At 47.3% G+C, this 18,345-nt stretch overlaps 1 protein-coding gene across 1 annotated transcript in view; it reads left to right on the top strand.

The window, feature by feature from the left end:
• Positions 1-18,345, top strand: part of TMEM131L (transmembrane 131 like) — a 156,724-nt gene that overhangs the window by 87,378 nt on the left and 51,001 nt on the right. The window contains exons 6-9 of the mRNA XM_049769635.1: positions 83-199; positions 4,273-4,383; positions 17,335-17,412; positions 18,155-18,308. Coding sequence (XP_049625592.1) covers positions 83-199; positions 4,273-4,383; positions 17,335-17,412; positions 18,155-18,308 — 460 coding nt within the window. The remainder of the gene's footprint in view (positions 1-82; positions 200-4,272; positions 4,384-17,334; positions 17,413-18,154; positions 18,309-18,345) is intronic.

Genomic DNA, 18,345 nt, shown 5'->3' with positions numbered 1-18,345 from the left:
TTCCTAATTAGACATCAACAAAGAACAGTCTTAGGAAGGTGACAGGGCTTGGTGTATGCTTAATGGGTACTTTTTTTTCCAGGTTATTCCAGCCATGGGGAAGACATCTTTCCGGATTATTTTCTTGCCCACCGAAGAGGGAAGCCTTGAAAGCTTTTTATTTATTAATACCTCCTCCTATGGAGTCCTGTCCTATCATGTAAGTGCTGCTGCCTGGGCTCCCAGAGCCTGGTAGGTGATGGGGGTTTGTAGACTAAGACATTAATTTTGGAGTCCTGGATGGGACTGGATGATGGTGAGATAGATGGAGAGGCCTTTCTCCTCCAACCTGGGTCATTCGCCTGTAACTCCCTCCAGCCAGTGGGTCTGAGGGTTCAGGGTAGCCACGAGGAAATGATCCACAACAATCAGGTTTTAGGAGACATCAGCTTTATTCAGGCCCTAAACACCTGGGCTGACCTTTTAAGCAAACTCCATAATTAGCCCTACACTTGAACTTGTCTCATAATTTTCCATCCTGCCTGCACTCCTCCTGTTGCTTCTTCCTCCTCTCTTGCTGAATCCCTCTCAGTCTCTTTCCTGCCCCTGAGGCAATCCTTTTGTTACCTACCAAGGACTCCTCCCAGAAATGGGGAGATCTTACCTTTAGGTAAGCTTATGCAGAAGATGGGGGTGGGGTGAGATCTCCCCTTTTTGAATAATTAATGAAGAAGGGTAATAAGCTTTTGTTTTCCTGATTTCTGCCAGCCAAAGGAGGGAACCTTAATATTCCCATAGCAACAAAATCTAAAGTGAAAATTAACATTTCAGCTTTTCCATAAACATAACTTCTCTGCAAAATATACCTGTAACTTCAAAATTTTTTAATGCTTATTTACCAAGCACTCTCCTGGAACTTCCTTGTTCCTATTCTTCTTAATGCTATTTTTTTTTTCGGGCCACACCCATTTGATGCTCAAGGGTTACTCCTGGCTAAGTGTTCAGAAATTGCCCCTGGCTTGGGGGGACCTTATGGGGATCAAACTGAGGTCCTTCCTTGGCTAGCGCTTGCAAGGCAGACACCTTACCTCTAGCACCACCTCGCCGGCCCCTCTTAATGTTATTTAACCAAGCATTTTTCCTGGAATTTTCTTGTTGCTATTAACCTTTCCCTAAACAAAATTACAAGAACATTTATACAGAACATACATTTTGAAAACAGGCTACTACATTAAGATACACGGTAAAACATTATGCAATTGGAAACATTAATTAATGAAAATGATAAAGTACATTTAAATCAGTAAGAAAATGACTTAGATCAAGGAATACACCTGAAACAAAGTTAGATGCAGGTAGTTTTAAATTAAATTTTCAGTTGGGGGCCAGAGAAATAGCATGGAGGTAAGGCATTTTGCCTTGCATGCAGAAGGACGGTAGTTCGAATCCCGGCATCCCATATGGTCCCCCGAGCCTGCCATGAGCAATTTCTGAGCATAGAGCCAGGAGTGGCTCCTGAGTGCTGCCGGGTGTGGACCCCCCAATTTTTTTTTTCAATTGGGCTTCACTGTTTTCTATCTCCTATTTTAAAATATTTTTTCTCTCCTCTCCTCCCCTCTCCCTTCCCTTCCCCTCTCTCCCCTCCCTCCCCTCCCTCCCCTCCCCTCTCCTCCCCTCCCTCTCCTCCCCTCTACCCTCCCCTCCCCTCCCCTCCCTCCTTCCCTTCCCCCTCCCCTCCCCTCCCCTCTTCTCTTTTTTGGGTCACACCCAGCTATGCTCAGGGGTTACTCCTGGCTATTTGCTCAGAAATAGCTCCTGGCTAGCACGGGAAACCATGTGGGATGCTGGTATTCGAACCAACCTCCTTAGGTTCTGGATCGACTGCTTGCAAGGCAAACACCGCTGTGCTATCTTCCGGCCTCAAATATTTTTTTCTTATATCCCATCACCTAACACCAACTTGTCCAAATGTGAAGTCTGTGGACTTCCCCATTTTATCTCATCACCGAATTGTTCAGATGCTGGGGTTCTCCCAAGCTGCTCACCACGTGGCTTCACTTCCGTGGAATCCTGGGTCCCGCAGATGGGTGCGGGCTGGTCCCAGTAGGAGCCTTGCATGCCTGCCGCCTCTGGCCTGCTTGTGTGTTTTCTGCCGCTTCTTGCCTGCTGGGGCACTCAGACACTCCTGTCAGCTTCTTCTCTATCCTGGTGGCAGGACTAGAATAAAACGGCCTGCATCAGGATGGAGGGAGCAGTTCTCCCTGCCGCTTCTCCCCTCCAGGCAGTATTTGGAAGCAGGTCCCGCTGCTGCCACAGCTTCTCTACCCTAGCTTTTTGCCGCTGTGGGTGCATCTGGGTATTCAAAGTTCAAGGTGGTCCAAGCTAAGAGTCGGAAAAAAAATTTTTTTTTTTGTTCTTTTTTTCGGCCACACCCGTTTGATGCTCAGGGGTTACTCCTGGCTAAGCGCTCAGAAATTGCCCCTGGCTTCGGGGGACCGTATGGGACGTTGGGGGATCGAACCACGGTCCTTCCTTGGCTAGCGCTTGCAAGGCAGACACCTTACCTCTAGTGCCACCTCACCGGCCCCAGTGTCTGAAATTTTTTTTTTTTTTTTTTTTGGGTCACACCCGGCAGTGCTCAGGGGTTACTCCTGGCTGTTTGCTCAGAAATAGCTCCTGGCAGGCACGGGGGACCATATGGGACACCAGGATTCGAACCAACCACCTTTGGTTCTGGATCGGCTGCTTGCAAGGCAAACACGGCTGTGCTATCTCTCTGGGCCCGTGTCTGAAATTTTTAAAACAGAATCTTTCTGGGCTGAGGTCGTCATCCAGAAAACAGTCTGTTATAAATAAAGTCTCTCCTTTCTGGCCTTTTTCCAAGTGGATTGTATAAGTCTCTGCAAATTGGGAGGCCTCGGTCCTTGGAAACAGGACTTTTTGCAGAAAAATCTCAGTCCTGAGTCCTGGACCTTGGATGGGGGTGTTCCAAGCTTTCACCTTCCTTCCTTCACCGGCCCATCTGCCCCCAGAAGGGGTCTCTGCCATATTTACAAAGGCTGTCAAGTAGCCTGAAGTTTTGGGCTCACTCCGGCCGAATAGAGCCAATATTAAGCACAGAACAAATATCTCACCGCGATTGTTTACCGTCTTGGTCCAGGCTTCAAATCCACGTTTAAGCGCCATTATGTAGAATAACAGGGGTTGACTTACTCTTAGTGGGTTGGGTGGAGCTGGGTGTGGAGCTCAGCAGCCCCATCCCTGGCATAGCCTCACCAACACACACACACACACACACACACACACACACACACACACACACACACACACACACGGACACACACACACGGACACGGACACCCAGGCACAGGCACACACAGATGACCACACACATGGATACCCATCCACACTCACCCCCTGATGAGGTTTGGACATGCAGTACATGAACATACACATAGGTTTGACCAAAATTCTATTGTTTTACGAAGACTTTGGAAACAATGCCCTTGGTTTTTGCTCTGGAAATCTGAGTGTTGGTGCTGGCCCTCAATTGTTGGCATTTTGAAGCCCCAGCTTTCCACTTGGGCCTTGGAACGATGGCTGCACCTCACTGTTTGCTCCTAGAAGATGGAGCGGCCTTCAGATTGCCTGCGTGCCCTCCCCACCCTGGATGAAGACAGCTCTCTTCTGGCTGCCTTCTCCCCTCATAGATGCACGAACATTCTGGTCAAGGCCTGTGTGCCGTGTGCTTGGGAACCAGTTCCTGGGCATCAGGGAAGGCGAGAGGAAGAATTTTTTCTTTGTGCTTCACCATCAGGAATTTTTCTTTGGTGTGCCTGGAATGCCACTGCTTTAACTGGATTGTGGCATTAAGTAATTTAAGGGCTTATATCTATCCTTGATTCTTCTTTTTTTGTCGGGGGAGTAGAGGGTAGGCAAGACTTGGTCTGGTCTTTCTCCTGACGCTGCTCAGCTGGGTGCAAGGCAAGTGCCTAACCTGCTGTAGTGTCTCTCTGGCTCTGTCTTATTGGGTTTCTTTGTAGCACACTGTTCATCGTCAGAAATGCTGTGCTGGAAAAGATTTGTCACAGTGAAGAAATCTCAGGCTTGAGCACAGTAGTGCTTTTATGGCTGTGGGTTTTGTTTGTTTGTTTGTTTGTTTTTGGAGAAGAGTCTGAAGAATTGGCTTCATAAAGTCTTGGAGGTCAAGAATACAGATTTCCTTCAGAAAGGCTCTGTGACCGGGTGGCAGATGTATTGGGGCTCCCAAGTGATGATCTTTCCCTCCTGCAGGTCTCTGGAGTGGGCACTCGCACAACCTCCTTGGAAGGGTCTGCGAAGCCGCTGCCCAATGCTTCCTTCCTGCTCCCCCAGGTCCAGAGCATCCGGCTCTCTCCGTCACAGGTGAGGTCATAGGCAGCTTCCTGTGCATGCTGGTCCCAGGATACAGTGCTCTGGTGAAAGCGACAATTTTTTCTTGTTCGGTGTTGATTTTGGAGCCACAGCTGGCAGTGTTCAGGGCTTAGTTTTGGCTCTGCACTCAGGGTGCTTGGGGGAGCCATATGAGATGTGGGGATGGAATCAGAGTCAGCCACAGGCAAGGCAAGTGCCCTACTCACTGTACTCTCTCAATGGCCCCCAAAGACATTTTTTTTTGATATTTTACTAGGTATTACTAGTAGCATATAGGGTTAACATTTTTTGTAGTTGTTGTTTTGTTGTTGTTATTGTTTTTGTTTTAGGGCCACACCTGCTGTGCTGATTCCTATCTCTCACTCAGCTATTACTCGTGACAGAACTCAGGAAACCATTTGGTGCCAGGGATTGGACCCATGTTGGCCATATGAAAGACACAAGTGCCTTACCCACTATACTATCACTCTTGCCCTTTAGGTTGGCACTTAAGCTCCATATTCATTTGGGGAGGGCATTTGGGACACCCTCACTCATGGATCACTCCTGATATATTCAGGAGGTACCATATAGGGTTCCAGGTTGGTCGCATGTAAGGGCAAGTGTCCTACCACTGTAGTATCTTTCCAACCCATGACTATTTATTTATTTATTTATTTGGCCACACCCAGCAGTGCTTAGGGGTTACTCCTGGCTATCTGCTCAGAAATCGCTCCTGGCAGGCTCAGGGGGCCATATGGGATGCCGGGATTCGAACCACCGTCCTTCTGCATGGAAGGCAAACGCCTTTCGCCTTATCTCCATGCTATCTCTCCGGCCCCGATTTACAAATATTTTTGCCCATTCCCATGTCTTTTTCTTTTCTTGATGGAATTCTTTTGAAGTGGTAAAAATGGTTAATTCTGATGAAATGTTCTGTTTGCTTGTGTTTTCTTTGATTACCTAATAGGTTATTAGTGTCACATCTCAAGTGATCAAGGAGAGTAATATTCTCCTTTGAGGGCTAGAGAGACAGCACCGGGTTATAAGGCACTTGTTTTGCATGTTACTGAGTCTGGTTTGATCCTTAGCATCACATACAGTTTTCCCGACACCACTAGGTCCACTAGGAGTGGTCCCTGAGTATAGGGCCAAGCATAAACTCTAGTCAGCATTGTTTAATGGCCCAGAAAGCCAAAAGAAGAGGAAGAGAAGATGATGATGAGGGCAGACTCTGCACTCAATCCTTTGTACTGGGACCGTTGATTAGAAAAATGTTATTTTTGTGAGGGCCTTCTGGTGTTCAATAGGGAGCCATGCAGAGGCAGGATTCTACTGGTGTTAACTGCAAACAAGACAACCACCTTACTTCCCGCACTCTCTGCCTTTGAAGGACAGTTCTGACACCATCAAATGATCTGGGCATTCTTGCAGGTTCTCTAGTCCTTTTCACTTAGTCTGTTTTGTTTTTAAATTTTACTTTTATTGAAACCATTGTGATTTACAAAGTCTTTCATAGTTGGGTTTCAGCATGCAATGAATCAGGGCCGATCCCACTACTTGTGTCCACCTCCTTCCACCAATGTTCCCCAGGTGCACCACCACCACCCTTGCCTCCCAGCCTGCCATTTTAAGTTTAGATTATTAAAGTTTGGGTCTCTTGATTCCATTGTTGTTGACTTTGGATATTTAATTGTTGGATATTTAGTTATGTTCTTTGTTTAACACTAATAATGCACCTGAGACCGCGTGGCCCCTGGCCCCCATCCTTTCATATTTGTGTTTCTCCTCTTTCCACTCAGTTTCTTTTCTAGTCTTTGGGTTTATCCATCTCTCTCACACTGCTCTTGGGGGCACAGCTCTTCCTGGCAGTGAGTCGCTGGAACTGGTGAACTTGGTTTCCCGAGCATTCCAGTGAATGAGGTTTTTTTGTGTGGCTGTATTGTGGCAGGAGAGGACATAGCTGCATGCAGACTCCTCCTGGCCTTCTCCCTTCGTCGTGCTATGAGTGGGATCAGATCTTACTCCCTGTGCTGCTCTCCTGGGGTTGTACATCTGGTTTTAGGGCTTGAGCTCTTAATGGCTGGAGTCATCCCCTTCCATATTGTGTTGCTTATAGTGCATGCCAAGGCTGCACACCTTAGTGGTAGTTGAGACCTACCCATCAGAGTTGAGATCTCAACCTGCCTTTCTGTCCTCAAGGTGTGGCTGAGACTGGTGATGCTTCACCTTCCCCCACCCCCTCCCACCCCATTTCAGCACACAGTCTTGGAGTTTTTTTGAGGAGGGGAGACCCAGGACCATGATTATCCTCGGTAAGGATATCCTGTGTAATGATATCAGATCCCTTGACTTGGTCATTCGTGACCTGGGAAGGAGAAAGACAAGTAAAATATGACTCTGCTAAATTTTGATCATGGTTCAAAGCAATAGAAGCAATTTCAAGGCTCCATAGAGAGAAAAGAATTTGATAAATTTGAATATGTTAACATTCAGAACATTAACTTAAGTTTTCCTTTCCAGGTTCTTTTCGTGATACTTATGAAATATATTTGACGAGTGAGGAGTTGCTTGTAAGCTAGACCAGGTTTCTTAAACTTGTTTCACTAGCACCCCTTTTCACCCAAGAAATCTTATTTGTTACCAGGTATAAAAATTGAGGTAGAATAAATAGAGTAAAATAGAGATTGGAATGTTACATGTAAATATAGTTGTGCTAGACTCATGAAGGAATAAGAGGGTTTTATTTGTTGTTGTTTTTTCTTAGTTTCTTGACATCCTAAGTGAAATTGAGATTCCAGGAGTGTTTCAGTGGCTTGTTGGGATGAAAGAGAATATTTGAAATGAGTATCGCCACCACAGCAGCACAGGGGTCACTCTCTCGGGTAGCTTGACTAAGATTTACAACTTAGGTTCTTGTTTCTGGGCTCATGTAGCCTTGAGACTGTTCACAGTGCGATAATGAGGCAACGTGGAAGCTCAGTGGAAATTTTGAGTGATGCCAGGGAGGTACCCAGACCCTCCCCCATGCGAAGGTGATATCTTACCTGTGGGGCACTTTGTTCACTTTCAAAGAGGCTTTCCTGTGAGAGGTGTGCTCAGGACACATGGTCGTCCTGTTAAGAGGTAGGTAGGTGTGTGTGTGTGTGTGTGTGTGTGTGTGTGTGTATGTGGTTACTGAGCCATGAACAGACGTTCTTTCGCGCGCGCGCGCGCGCGCGCGCGCGTGTGTGTGTGTGTGTGTGTGTGTGTGTGTGTGTGTGTGTGTGTGTGTGTAGACAAGGCTTTTTCTTGGTTCCCTGGCTCTGTCACAGACGTGTTGTGTGTGTGTGTGTGTGTGTGTGTGTGTGTGTGTGTACAGACAAGGTTTTTTCTTGGTTCCCTGGCTCTGTCACAGACGTGTTGTGTGTGTGTGTGTGTGTGTGTGTGTGTGTGTGTGTGTGTGTGTGTGTGTGTGTGTACAGACAAGGTTTTTTCTTGGTTCCCTGGCTCTGCCACAGACGTGTTGTGTGTGTGGTGTGTGTGTGTGTGTGTGTGTGTGTGTGTGTGTGTGTACAGACAAGGTTTTTTTTCTTGGTTCCCTGGCTCTGCCCAGGTCAGCCCTGGAGTTCCTGCTCTTTGAAGCCTGACACAGCCTTTGATTCTGCTATGGTGCTGTCAGACTGCTCCCGCTGTCCTAGGCTGTGGTACTAGGCCTGAGGAGCCCACCAGGTGCTGCTGAGGGGCCCCATAGTGCTTGCCTGCCTCCTTGCCTCCTGAGGGACTGATATCCAGATTAAAGCGCTGGGAATGGGGTGGGAGCAAGAGTGGATCCAGCACCTCAGTCTCAGGCTCTCCCTGGTCCTCAGAGTTCAGAGTTATGCATCTCTGCAGAGTGCTGGCTGGAATCCCCCACAGGTCCTCATAGAGCAGTTCTGGTCTTTTAATAACAGACCTGTGCAGGGTGAAAGTTATTTGATCTTTTTTTTTTTTAAATAAAAATGATAGGCTGTCAGACTCTGGAAAGTTATTAGTGTATGTGCCATGACTTAATTTTCCTGCTTGTCTCTGAAGAGAGCCAGGCAGCAGCTTAGACGTGTAAAAATATGTTCTTTCTCCTGAATCCTCAAGAGTCATTTGGAGGGGGAATGTGAGTGACAGAGAGTTAGGGAAGCAGGCAGGAAGGAGCTTGGGCAGATTCAAAAGCCTGGGTTGGATTGTGTTCAGTGGTGGTACATGTACCTTACACACAGGAGGCCTTTGGCTTGGTCCTCAGCCCTGTGTTAAGAATGGTATGCATGATGGGGGACCCATGTGCAGGGACCCAAGGTCAACCCAGCAGAGTGTGCCATCCAAGCTGTCCCCATATTGTGGGGCCCAACATTGAACTGTCCAATTCAGTTGGCTGAGTACCCACCCCCCCATAAAAAAAAGCCCTTGAGCACAGCCTAGGAGAAAAAGGCTCCATTTGTGAGTTTTCCTCTTTCCTTCGTGTTGTTCTTCCTATCCCCATGGTTCTTCTTTGGAATCTTCTTTTCTGTTCCTGGTCTCTCTCTGCTGTGCTCTCTTTCCTGGTGCTCCCCCCTCCCCCCCCCCCAGCCCCACCAACTTGATCTTTCTGCAAACCCCTAGGCAGTCCTACAAGCAAGTAGAACACTTGAAAGCCTTGGTCCTGGCTTAATTCCCTCCATCACTGTGCTGGTGAAAAAAAACCAGTCTCCACTGTTGATCAAGCCCAGGCACTAGCCTTGCGATCCGCCTCCCTAGCCCACAGCTTTGGTCTTCATGTGTGTGTGTTTTTCCCAGAAACAGGAATGGCGTGTGCCAGTTCTTCTGTCTTCCTGTCCCTTAGTGCACTGTCCAGTCAGGTGATGGTGGTGGGTATGTGATGGGACTAAATATCTTCCTCAGGATGAAATGATCACCTCAGCTGTGTTCCAGATCAGGAAGCAGGAGGCCTTCAGACTTGTTTCATGAGTTGGAGTTTTAGACTTGGGACAGGAGTTGGCAAACTGAGGTGACCTCTTCTCAGTGCTGAAGAGCCACCTTCCCTGGTGTGGGGAGGATCGAGCACGGAGCTGCCAACTTTCCTCCCTGAGCCAGAGAGGAAGTTTGAGGAGAAAAGAAACCATCCACTCCCACAGCGTTCTCTCTCTTGGCTGCTTGTCTGTCAGTTCTCTCACCTGGGCCTCAGGGCAGGAAGAGATATGAAGTTGGTACTGAGGGAAAGTTCTCCTTCTTTCCTGCTGCTTTTTGAGAGATTGTTCTCTTGGCTCTTGAGGTTTACTTACTTTTCCCCATAAGCCAAAGGCTGATGGGAAGATTAGTGAATCTGTGGTGGGTTCCCAACTTCCACAGCCAGTTCTTCCTCCTCTGCCTGCTCCTATTTCTCGGTTGGTCTCTGAAAAGTTCCAACTGGATAAGAATTTATCCGGAATCTTCTCCAAAGCCAGGCTAACTAACCCCAAGGTTGAGTTTATATCTTCATCCATTTCCAGCCTCAGATTTTTTTCCCCCCAAAAGAATGAGACCCCCTAGGGGCCAGAGAGGAAGTACAGTGGGCAGAGCACTTGCCTTGCATGTAGCCAACCTGGATTTGATCCCTTTACCACGTAGGGTCCCCTGAACACAGAGACAGGAATCAGCCCTGAGCACTGTCAAGTGTGGGCACCCACCCCACCCCCCATTTTCAAAGAGATAATACAGCAAATAAGTAAGGGACATCAGTAGTGCTCAGGAGTTTTACTCCTGGCTCGGCACTCAGAAATCAGTCCTGGCAGGCTCTGGGGACCATATGGGATGTGGGAAATCAAACCACAGTGGGAATCAAACTAGGGTCTGTCGGGGTTGGCCACATGCTATGCTATTGCTCTGGCCCCAGGGATTATTCCTGACTCCGCTCAGGAGTGCCTTTGGGTGGTGTTCAGGAAGCCCTTTGTTGTGAGGCCTCCAACTGGGTTTTAGTCTTTTGCAAGGCTCCTGCCTTTTCTCCTGAACCATCTTTCTGGCCACTGGAAACCTTTTTCCTTTCAGTGAACACACAGTGCCACCGGTTGCAGTGGCTGTTCCCACCCTCCTTCCCTTGGCATGTTCTAGCATCCCCGTGGGAGACATTTACTCTGTGAGAAGCCACTGCTGTCTCCTGCCTTTCTGCCCTCTCCTTCACATAGCCCTGTACTCTCCTCCTTAGCCTCGTTCTTGTGGGGCCTCAAGCCTCCCATGTAAAGTTGAGCCTTCCTGGGTCAAGGTTAGATTAGATGAACAAGCTGCCTCAAGAGAGCCTGAACTTTGTAGCGCCTGGGCCCAGGTTCAAGGCCTGCTCCATGCCTTTGGGCCCCACTTGCCACTTGCTTAAGATCCAGTGGCTGCCAACTGTATAAAAATAGTTGCCTTTGGGCAGTGCCACCGCACAGCATGACCTAGGGAAAAATCTCATCAGCCTGCTTGGCTCTACTGGCTGGCTGCTCAATAGAGCAGAAAGCGTGTTTGCGGGGGAGAGAGCCGAGAGCTGCTCGTTTGGGTTCTTGAGTGACAGTGTCCTGTCCCCAGAGGCTTCAGGGACAGTTTCAGGGTTTCAGGCGCATTTTCAGTAGTGGGGGCAGGAATGGTAACTCTTTTCTCTTGGGATAGGAACCAATTGTGAAATAAGACAAAAATCGAAACTTTTTCAGAAAAAAGGGATACATCATCCTTTTTATGGGGGGGGGGATTGCCATACTGGCGTAGTGCTTCTGGCACATCTCTCGGGGATCACTCCTGCCAGGGCTTATGACCAAATGGGGTCCTGTGAATCAAACTTAGGTTGGGTCCTGTGTGAGACAAGTGAGCACCTTACTCCCTGTACTCTAGGGGTCTGAAACTGCAGGCCTCAAACAGCCCTCCCTACAACATTTTGTGGCCCTGCCCTAGAGGGGTCTTCTTTTGTTTTGTTTTGTTTTAGTTGTTTGGGTCACACCCCCCATTTTCAAGGCTTACTAATGACTTTGCACTCAAGGATCACCCCAACTTTGCCTCCTGTGGCCCCCAGGTAAATTGAGTTTGAGACTCCAGCCAGTGTACTCTTGACTTCTACTCGTTTTATTTATTTATTTATTTATTTATTTATTTATTTATTTATTTATTTATTTATTTATTTATTTAGAAAGACAGTACTGCTGCTGTTGTTTCATTGGTAATTATAATTGAATGTGGCTTATAGGCTATGGGAAGCCAAGAATTCACCTGACTTTATTGTCATTGTAACTTTACAAGGACCCTTCTGGAATTGGGTGCCTGATGTTTTTGGGGTGGAGGACACTGGTGTTGGGGCAAGGCAAGTAGATGGCTGAGCGTGCCACTCAGGAAACAGTAAGTGAGGAGCTTGGTTAGAAAGTAGCAGTGTTTTGTGTGGCGTGGACCCTGAGCCTGGTGGGGAGCACTGTCCTGGGAGCACCATTTGAATTGAGACAGTTGGCTGAGCTGTGACCTGGTGAGGATCCAGTCTAGGATTGCAGTCTCAAGAGGGCAGAACATGAGGGAAAAAGAACCTGAGACTTGGTTTTTGTGAAGAATTGTTGCTCATTCCTGATGTCAGCATCTGTGGGTCAAGTCACCTATTGGTTCTGTTTATGATAATACTCTTGAAGCATAGGAGATATATTGCTTTACTTTTTATTTTTTAAAATGAAGTAAATAGTTATTGAAATTTACCTAGAAAGGATTGATCAGAAAGAGGAATATGTGTTCAAGAGAGAACAAGACTGACTAGAGACATAGCACAGCAGGTAGGGTGTTTGTCTTGCATGTGGCCAACTTGGGTTCAATCCATATGGTCCCCTGAGCCTGCCAGGAGCAACTTCTGAACACCGCTGGGTGTGGGCCAAAAACTGAGGGAGAAATAGAGCAAGCATGTGAGAGAGAGAGAGAGACAGAGACAGAGACAGAGACAGAGAGACAGCACATCACAGCACAGGAAGCACAGCCCCAATGAGGAGAATATTCTAGAAAATCCCTACAAATGGTTTTCCTGGAGTTCCAGTCTGGGCCCTGTCTTAGGGAGGACCTTGCACTGTCTTAATTCCATCATGACCTTTAGATGCTGCCACAGCTTCTCCTTTTCTGGGGGATTGTCCTTCTCTGGGTGGGGCCTTGGCTTTGCTTCTGGGTGCAGTTCTTCTTTCCCAGGAGCTCTGGACTCACATCTCAAAGGGATATGGTCCACCTGCCTCAGGGCCTCTTCTGGGTAGAGGAATCCCTCAGGGTTTTGTTATTACCAGCCCTAACCCATCAGTGACAACATTTCCTACTTAGAGAGTTCACCCCTTAAATTTAAAGACTTAAAGTTAAGTCTTCTGTAACTTCTTCAGGCTGACAGATGGGTGCAGACCCTCGGATGTTACTAGATGTTCTCTGAATGGTCCAGGCTATCAACCATCATTTTCCTTTTAGTTGAAGCATAAAGATGCCCGCCTTTTCTACCCACCCACCTAAATCACACTGTTCCTGGCCTCCACATACAAGGAACCACTCCCTACCAAGAAAGGTGGTGGGTTTCCCCTCTTGTGGCTTCTCTAAACTGACCCCTTCTGCATCCCACACCGGGAGGAAGTCATGTGAGTGCTGCTGCTTTTCACTGTGGTCTCAGTCTGGGCCTGGGTTTAAACCCCTGCTTCTATGGTGGAGAATTTTCAGACTTTAGGACACAGGAGACATATTCTGTTCTGATTCTTTTGGGGAAAAACTATAGAATGATGGAGCTGTTGAGGCAGATTACAAGAGTAAAGGCACATGACTTGCACCAGCCAACCTGGGTTCAAGCAGTGAAATGGGAATAGTCCCTGAGTACTACCAGGGACTGCATAACCCCACTCGTCCCCCATTTCTTTTTTTTTTTTTTTTTTTTCTCTTTTTTTCAACCTGATTCAGGACCTCATGACCACATCACAGTGTGCATGTGTGGGGGGGGGGGGAGGAGAGAAGAGGAGAAGAGGAGAGGGGCAGAGAGGGAAAGGGGGAGAAGTGAAAGGGGAAAGAGGAGATGGGAGAGGAGAGGGGAAAGGGGGGAGAAAGGAGGGGGGAGAGAATGGGAGAGGGGAGAAAGGAGAGGAGAGGAGGGAGAGGGGAGGGGGAGAAGAGAGAAGAGGTGGAGAGAGGGGAGAGGAGAGGGGAGAGGATGGGAGAAGGGAAGAGGATGGAGAAGGGGAGGGGAGAGGAGAGGAGAAAGGAGGTGGGAAGGGGAGAGGATGGGGGGAAGGGGAGAGGAGAGAGGATGGGAGAGGGGGGTGAGGTGAGGGGAGAGGAAAGAGGGAAGAGGAGAGAGGGGAGAGGAGGGAGGAAAGAGGGAAGAAGAGAGAGGGGAGAGGAGAGAGGAGATTCGTCCCCCATTTCTACTGGCCTCCTGCTTACTGCCTGCTTCAAGCCTCCGGCTTCTCAGGGGCATCACAGCCTACACTTCATGAAGTGCTGCTGTGTGTGGACTCACTCTCCTGTGCTACTGTTGTGGGAGGTTTCACAGTGACAGGTGGTTTTGGGTTGTCTTCATGATCTACCCAGGCATACCCCCAGGTTGTGACTGGCACTTATTTGGAGTTGCAATTGTTTTTTAAATTCATTTTTTTAAATAATATCTTTATTTCAGCACCATGATTTCAGACATGATTGTAGTTCAGTCATAAAAAAGAACACCCCCTTCACCAGTGCAACATTTCGGCCACCAGTACTCCCCAACTCCCTCTCCCCCAGCCCCTGCCTGTATTCCAGACAGGCATTCTACTTCTCTCACTCATTAACATTGTCATTGCGATTTCTTTGTCTATATGTGGATGTTGGAAATTGCTTTGCTCTGGGTATTTCTGTCTCCCGGGTAAAAGTTAGGTGGAGGTGCCGGCACGCCCCCTAGTGGGGATCTGAGATTCTTCCTCCAGGCAAGGAATTCCCATTCTTGATTCAGGTTTTATACTTCCAGCTAATAGAAGGAATCTTTTTGGGGCCAGTGGTGAAGAAGTTAGGTGGGTGATGAGATGGGGAAGTGAATTAAGAGAGGAATAGCTGGTTCAGTTGGCAAGACAGAAAAACAGTACATAGACATCAAAGGCGGGAGGATAGACAGGTTGAGACCAAGCCTGTCCCTGTATCTGTACTGGGAGTAAAGGAGGAAATCTGACATGGGTTCAAAATAGTAGTGTTGTACTCCTATGAACTTACTCAACACAGTGTGGAGGAGAGAGCAGAGTGGGGTCCAGGGAGATGGGGGAAGTTCTTCCTCCTATGATACTTACTTTTGCAAAGCCAGGAGTTCCTTTTATCCTTGCAGGCCATGTGATCTCTGTTGCCTCTTGTCTTTCTTTGTTGGTGTAGTATGAAAGCCACAGACACTTGAGAACCTGGCTGTGCTCTAATAAACCTTATTCACAAAAGCAAACTGGCTGGCTTTATTTTACTCACATGACCATGCTTCAATAAAACTTTATTCACAAATCAGACTGGCAGGCTGCATCTGGCCCATATAGCTGTGTTCCAATAAAACTTTATTCACAAAAGTAAAGAGCAGCTTGGATCTGGTCCATATAGTTTCTGGCCTCTGATGGCTAATCTGTGCCAAATGAAGAGAAGGGATTGGAGGAGGTCTAGCCAGTTCTGAGTTGATTCTGGATTGATTTGGGAAGGTTAAGTAGGGAGGTAAAACTGGTAAGTAGGTTTCTGGTTTCCACAGCCTTGTGAAGTAAGGTGGTAAGTTGAAGCACTGACCTAGTAAGGTGAGAGCTCTTGGATGAGGGAGGATTTGGGGGACCCCCCCCCCCCAAGGTTACTTTGCTGTGCCTGAAGACACATGAGTGGAGAATTGTACCAGGGTGGTTTGTGGGTGGTTTATCAGATTTTCCCTTGGAGGTGAAGGAAGAGGACAGAGACTGAGTCCAATCTTACTGGGTACAGGAGGAGCTGAAATGGAGAGGAGCCTGCTGGTGAGATAGTGCCTTACCTTTAAATGTGACAGCACTGGACTGAACCAAGATGTGTGGGGGATAGGGGTGGAGCTTCTCTTTGTTTTTGCCTTTTTTGTTTGTTTTTGTTTTTAACGATGGGTCTTGTGGACAGAAGGTGGATGAAAAAAAATCTGGTTTTTGGGGCCGGCGAGGTGGCGCCTTGCAAGCACTAGCCAAGGAAGGACCAAGGTTCGATTCCCCCCCCCCCTCACCCCCGCGCGTCCCATGTAGTTCCCCCAAGCCAGGGACAATTTCTGAGTGCTTAGCCAGGAGTAACCCCTGAGCATCAAATGGGTGTGGCCCGAAAAACCAAAAAAAAATGGGGCCGGAGAGATAGCATGGAGGTAAGGCGTTTGCCTCTCATGCAGAAGGTCATCGGTTCGAATCCCGGCGTCCCATATGGTCCCCCATGCTTGCCAGGAGCGACTTCTGAGCGTGGAGCCAGGAGTAACCCCTGAGCACTGCCGGGTGAGACCCAAAAACCAAAAAAAAAAAAAAAAAAAAATCTGGTTCTTAAGATTTCAAGTGCCATTTGCAAATTGCCCATAAGCGCCTAAGTCTAGTTGACACCAGCAGCAATGCCTGCTAAAGAGCCTTTGGTTCCTGTTTGCTCCCATTAACAAGCCTGGCTAAACTCCTAGAATACTTTTACTGCATTTCAAAGTGTCATTTATCTTCTTTTCCTTGTAGTTTTAAAAGCCTGAGTGACAATTAATGTCATTTAAGATGTGTTTTTATACAATTACCCTGGTCAATTTGTATAAATCTCACAAGATAAATATAATTGAGCTTCTACTGAACACTAAATCTTCCTGAAGTGAATTGGTGTTTAGAGATGGTGAAGGGAGAGCCTAGGATTTGGGGAGCATCTTTATTTTGTTTCTTGGTTTGGAATTACACCTGGTGGTACTCTTTTTATTCCTAGCTCAAAGATCACTCCTGGCAGGGCTTAGGGGGGAACTCTATGAGGTGCTGAGACGTGATCCAGGGTTGACCTCATTCAAGGCAAGGGCACTGACCACTGCACTATCTCTTTGGTTCCTGAGGAGCCTCTTTGCAATGCTATCATAGTGATTGCCACAGTTGCCTTGGCCATCCGGTGCAGACCTAGAAACTGAACAGAAGAGACTCCCATGGCCCAGCCTTTCATAAGCTGCACACCTTACATCTGTAGCTCTCATGACATGTTAATGCCTACCTGGTGGTTTTCAAGGCTTATTCCTCGCTCAGTGTTGATTGATCATTTCTGGCAAGGCTCAGGGGACCACCTGGGGCCCTGGAATGAAACCTGGGTTGGCGCCACTTGCAAAGGACACATGCAATGGAAGCATCCTGCCCACCGGACTGTGACTCTAGTCCCTTTTGTTGTCTTTTGAGAGCAAATAGAATCCTTCTACATGACTGTTAACGATTTTTCATATGTTTAGTTTTTGACAGGTGTCCTATCTTGCAGTGCTTATGACACCATGAGGTACTGGGGACTCATTCTGGGACTCCCACATGCACTCTAGCTCTTTAAACACTCTCCCCAGCCCCTGTTGAGGTCTGTTGACTCATCAGACTTCTGCATTCTGTTCAGATGCTTTTTCTCTTCCATGTGTTCAGAATGAGATCAGGTTCAGTTTGAAGCTTCTCTGTGGTTTTGGGTTTTGTTCTAGTGCCCAGCTAAGCCCTGGATGAATCCAGTTTAAATGAAAGTAGACACTTCTTTAAACAGAGTGGCCAGGTATGCCCAGCTGTATTGTTCATCTGTGTATGTATGGTTTTTTTTTTTTTTTTTTTTAATATTTTTGCCATCAGAGGAATTTTTATGTTGCCTTAGTTGAATGCTGATTTTTTTGGAGAGTATAAGGTTGGTGACTAGGGACCCTTCTCTCTCTACTGTTCATGGTTGTATTTCTAGAATAGTCCCCCAAGTTCAGCAGATGGTTGAATATTGTCTGCCTTAAGATTGTTCACTGTTCATGCTGGAAGCAACTTAGCAGCTCCTTTTAAGTTCTTCTCACCCTTTCTTCTTTTTCAGGCAGAGACCACTAATACCAGCCTCTTGCAGGTACAACTGGAATGCAGTTTACACAATAGTGTGTGTCAGCAATTCAAGGTGAGTTGGAAATTTCTGATTTCTCCCTACCTGCTTGTCTGTCTGTCTGTCTCCTTAGGAAAAAATACTCTCATTTCTTTTTTTTTAAATACTATCTTTTTGTTTGTTTGTTTGTTTGTTTGTTTGTTTTTGGGCCACACCCGGCGGTGCTCAGGGGTTACTTCTGGCTATCTGCTCAGACAGACAGGCAGGCACGGGGGACCATATGGGACACTGGGATTCGAACCAACCACCTTTGGTCCTGGATCGGCTGCTTGCAAGGCAAACGCCGCTGTGCTATCTCTCCGGGCCCTTTTAATACTATCTTTATTTAAACACTTTGATTACAAACATGATTGTGGCTAGGTTTCAGTCATGTAAAGAACACCCCCCTTCACCAGTGCAACATTCTCACCACCAATGTCCCAAATCTCCCTCCACCCCATACCACCCCCACCTGTACTCTAGACAGGCTTTCCAGTTCCCTCATTCATTCACATTGTTATGATAGTTCTCAATGTAGTTATTTCTCTAACTGCACTCACCACTCTTTGTGGTAAGCTTCATGAAGTGAGCTGGAACTTCCAGCCCTCCTCTCTCTGTCTCAGAGGATTGTTGCAAAAATGTCTTTTATTTTTCTTAAAACCCATACAAAAACTCTCTCATTTCTTCCTACAGCATATCTATGTCCTTCTTTGTGCCATTTTTTTCCTCAAATGCCAAAATGAATTTGTCCTCTTTGCCCCCCTTTCTTCCACCGCAGAGCTGCTCTCTAGAATCTGAGGATGTATTGCGGCTACACATGAGCCTAATTGTGACCATGGAAAACACCTCAAAGGAGTTGGAAGAGGACACGCAAGACCTGTTGGACCACCTCGCCATTGTCTATGTTGCTACAGACAAACCTGAGACCTCAGGTGAGGTGAAGGTTTTTTGAATCATCTGGGTGATAGA

Source organism: Suncus etruscus, chromosome 3 (genome assembly GCF_024139225.1).
Source record: "Suncus etruscus isolate mSunEtr1 chromosome 3, mSunEtr1.pri.cur, whole genome shotgun sequence".
NCBI classification, from domain to species: Eukaryota; Metazoa; Chordata; class Mammalia; order Eulipotyphla; family Soricidae; genus Suncus; species Suncus etruscus.
Note: the sequence above shows the minus strand (reverse complement) of the source record. Positions and strands in the feature narration are given on the sequence as shown.